The 4,327-nt window shown below is 34.9% G+C and overlaps 1 protein-coding gene across 1 annotated transcript; it reads right to left on the bottom strand.

The window, feature by feature from the left end:
- LOC112695278 (protein CONSERVED ONLY IN THE GREEN LINEAGE 160, chloroplastic) lies at nucleotides 1-4,327 on the bottom strand. Its single transcript, XM_025747554.3, has 9 exons — nucleotides 3,848-4,327; nucleotides 2,448-2,497; nucleotides 2,263-2,341; nucleotides 1,944-2,039; nucleotides 1,646-1,726; nucleotides 1,469-1,560; nucleotides 1,103-1,198; nucleotides 559-627; nucleotides 1-288 (listed from the first exon to the last, which is right to left on the bottom strand). The coding sequence occupies exons 1-9, from the start codon at nucleotides 4,163-4,165 to the stop codon at nucleotides 156-158; spliced, it is 1,014 nt and encodes a 337-aa protein (XP_025603339.1). The 5' UTR covers nucleotides 4,166-4,327; the 3' UTR covers nucleotides 1-155.

Below are 4,327 nucleotides of genomic sequence, written 5' to 3'. Positions count from 1 at the left end.
TTTGTGGAAAATAATGAAACACCATGTATCTTGATGTATATGAATGTAATTTAATCATGTATCTTGATGTAATTAAATATAAAAGCCTATAATGTGAAAGCAGAAATATAACAAATATGTTCAATGACAGAAGGAAGAGATTACTTTCATGATATTTAAGTTTTCTTTACAGCTACGGTGAGAGCATCCTCTATTGCTTGAACAAAGGTTGCAATCTTATATGTGAAAAAGCCTACTAGCATTGGTATCAATTCTAAATGCATAGATCCGAATTCAGGAACAAGAATTCTGCCAATAGAAAAGAAAAGAAATAAAGACTTATCAATATCATACAGTGAAGAAAACTACGGTTTAACCATTCTTTCAAAATCTAGACATTTGGATATTTTGTCTCAACACTAAATTAAAATAGCTTCATGAATAAAAGACAATTAAAAAATAAAAGAGAAAAGTGCTATACTTGGATCCCTAAGAGGTACAGAAAATTTGTATGCGGATTAATTAGATTTCATTAAGAAAGTAAATAATTGTTGAATTGAAAACCGGGAGAGGACTTACGAATTCCAACGGTTATAAACCATGACTAATATGACAGGAACCAATAATCTCGGCTGCCCAATTGCTCCCCTGCAAGTAACATCAATTAAGAATATGCCGCGAACATCAACAGATAAGATTTAAGAATAAAATCCAAATTTTTACTGACATCTATTGCTAACATTTTCTTGATAAGAAAGGATATACTTATAAATACAATTTTTACTTATTTAGTATTATATGCAAAACAGTGGAAGATAAACTATAAAGGAAAACATATTAACAAAATTAAACTTAAGAAAGTTTAGGGGACTAGCAGATTTTGTGGTTTTTAACCATCAATTAGCCATCAATGATGTTTTTAATGGTGTGAGACTGCATTTAATGGTGTAGAATCATTCAATTTCCTTTTGATGCTTAAGTGCTGGCCAAAATTGAACAAAAGTGCTGCCCCTAACACTCCTCGTTAACCTTTATTAATCAAATAGTCATGGTGGCAAAAGAATCATCTTTATCTATGAACTGAACTAAATTCGCCATAGCATATCAATCATCTATTAATTACTTGATAAGGGCTTTTGAACCATCTGTCTTTAGGGAGTCCACACTACTTCCCAGCATGCGAATGTATGCCAGAGAACCAAGTAATCCAGCACCGAAGCTGAACACATGACAGAAAAGTCTAAGTCATTGAGAAATAATAATGATAAAGAAATATGACTAACCCTTGTCAGGAATAACAAACTATAACTAATCTAGAATCTGTTCAATGTCTTATGCCACGTGTTAAACAGTTTCCGATTCATAGCTACGTTTCTTTTACTATGTTTACTGCAAGGCTAATGGATATCAGAAGAATGTTAGCTCTAAATTGTTCCATATTTGATAGCAACAGTGAAGAGAGGACAGATTTATGAACAAGTTGAAGTACCTAGCTGCAATCTCAGGAGAATAAGAAACATAAGCTGAAACCAGACCAACGCCACCTATACCCAATGTAAGGAATTGCAACTTTGTTTTCAACTGAAATCAAATAAGCAGAGGAACCAAGAGTGAAGTTTACATGACTTCTAACGACAAAAAATGACTAGACAGTGGTGTAAAGTACCTTATTATATTGCTCCTGTGATTTAGCAGCCAATACTTCCGGATCTTCACGAGGACGCCTTATTTCCCGAAACATCACATCCTATAGCTACTCTATATCAGATCTTTGTATAGTAGAAACTAGAAAGCAACGTTTAGATATTAAAATAGATAAATATGACTTAAGTTTCCTGTTTCATGTCAAATTTATTGAGCTCTATGTATTACACCTTAAAATATTCTATTCTCCTTACTTAAATTGGCTAAAAATTATTTTAATCTATTAAGAAAAAGATAGGGAGTAAGAGTGTAAGCAATACACTGCCTCCGGTTGCAGCCTTGGTAGCTCTATCCCATTTTTCTTGCTCACGGCGCGTTGGTGCCAGCTTCCATATAACTCTCTTGCTTTTAGTAACCTGACCAACATTTCAATTAAGGAAAAAAGATGAATAAATCACATATTCACATTATAAATCAATGTTGAGTATTATATTTTTATAAGCTACTTTAGCTTGTATACCATATAGACCTCAATAGGAAAAGAAAATTATAAGTACAAACTGAAGATTTATCATAAATCATTAAATTCCAGAGGTATACTAATCAGGGAAAAGTCAATGGAAGAGAGAAATCACTTACATCAGTTTCTTCCTCTATTTGTTGGTTTAGAGTGCGGTTTACAGGAGTTGAGAGTTCTTTGCTTAAATCAACTTCCAAACTACAATTCACAATCCGAATGAATATCTTTAGATAAAGAAAAGAACCAAAAGAGAATAATGCAACCACATCTAGAGACTTGAATTTAGCATATGGTAGAACAAGACCTGTCAAGGCTCATAACTCTATTTAAGCTTAGAAATCCAGAAGGCTCTTCCTGCTCACAGGGAATTTATTTGTGTCAGAATCAAACAAACATAATAAATATGAAATCATTTCACCCCAAAAATTGCTTTAGTCAGCAAGGACCATAAAAAGTGCATCTTATATATCTAATCTTGCATTGTGTTGTGTTGTGTTGTTCTGATTCCTAAGCTCAAATTTAAGTGAAGTAATAATAAAAAGCAAAGTAACTGCTCTTCACACAATTCTATGACATCCATAAATGTTAAGATACGGTCTTTGATGAGTGTATCTGTTGTGAGTAAATCAACACATTCAACACAATTAAGAAGTGCCGCAGAATAATGATTACGTGATTAATTCGTGGTTTCATTAAATTAATTAACCTCATCTTCCATTTCTACCCAAACAAAATGCCTATTTATGCATTTTCTATGCTTGCACAACACAACACTCATTAGCTAAATGAACACAAGCTCAAAAACAAATGCACACGAAAACAGATCACAAAAGGAAACGATTATGCACTTGTTAGTTTCGTTTCTCTGATCACATGATTCTGAATATGTTACATAGATGGAATACATCTGTGATACCCAAGTTAGGTACAAGACCAAGACCAAGCATTAGTTTCACTACACTGCATATACACATTTGTACAATGGATAATTATCTAACTATTACACATTAATTAATAACAAAAACAAAGCCTTATCCCACTAGGTAAGTTTGACTATACGATCAAGCGACCGAATCGAGCCTTATCATGTATCACGTCTACAATGAAACTGTTTATTAGTAGATCTATTTAACCACATCATGTATGGTCTTTTGGGTCTTCCTCTACATTAATTAAATAAATTCTGACAAAATTGTTATTGATTACAATTTACAAGTAGGAGTAAAACATTGAAAAAACCCAGAGACAAACAAAATTGATCTACTGTGGAAAAGCTAAGTCCAGTTAGGCCAAGTATGAGGGTCTCCAAGAGAGTTGACTGAAACAAGAGTTGCAGGCTAAAAAAAATTCAATATTTTAAATTCGAATAAGTGTTTTTAGTGTTGAGGTTTTTTTTAAGTTGCCCATGATATTCTCCAACCCGACAAGTTAATCTATCGTGGATTTGAGCTCTATTTAATGGTAGGCTGCTAACCAATAGATTATTACATGCACAAGATGGAATTTGAACTCGACACTTACTTAAGGCATCGAGTGAGCTCACTACTCGGCCAACCCAAGTAAGTTGGTGTAGTGTTGAGTTATTGATTAACTGAACAAGTCAAATTCACAACTATAGTTACTAGAGTTAAAAAAATTCATACAAAATTCCAATAATAACCAAGAATGAGAATGAGAATGAGAGTGAGTTAGAAAAAATGAGACCTTAGGAGGTGTAAGAGGGGCAGGTTGGGGATCCTGAATCAGCCTCTTGAAACGACCAACAAAGTCCTTGTTCCACATGAAGTCATTGGAGGCCAAAGGGTCTTTCTCCTCGCCACCCCAGTACTTGCGAAGTTTTGTGGTGGTTGGCGGTCCACCGTAGTCCCCTGGTGCCACACCCGTTGACCACTTCATCGGCTTCTTCTTTGGGAGTATCACCTTAGTCTGCTTTGGCTGCTCCGGCAATGGTGCTGACCCCGGAGACTCCGGTGACATTGGTGTGGCCGCTGCGGTCACCGTTAAGTAACTCAGAATTGCCATTTCTTCTTCTTTGTTGAATGCGGTGTGTGGTGGTGATGGGAGTGCTCAGTGGCTTTTGTGTGTCTATTAAGATTCCACATACATGGTGGGTTGTATACACCGCAAAATATCCTATTGGAAAACCAACATATCCAACAGCTGAAATAATGCTTCAACTCAACC

The sequence above is a fragment of the Arachis hypogaea genome, chromosome 6 (assembly GCF_003086295.3).
Source record: "Arachis hypogaea cultivar Tifrunner chromosome 6, arahy.Tifrunner.gnm2.J5K5, whole genome shotgun sequence".
Taxonomy (NCBI): Eukaryota; Viridiplantae; Streptophyta; class Magnoliopsida; order Fabales; family Fabaceae; genus Arachis; species Arachis hypogaea.
The sequence above is the reverse complement of the archived record's forward strand: the minus strand, read 5'-3'. Positions and strand labels throughout refer to the sequence as shown.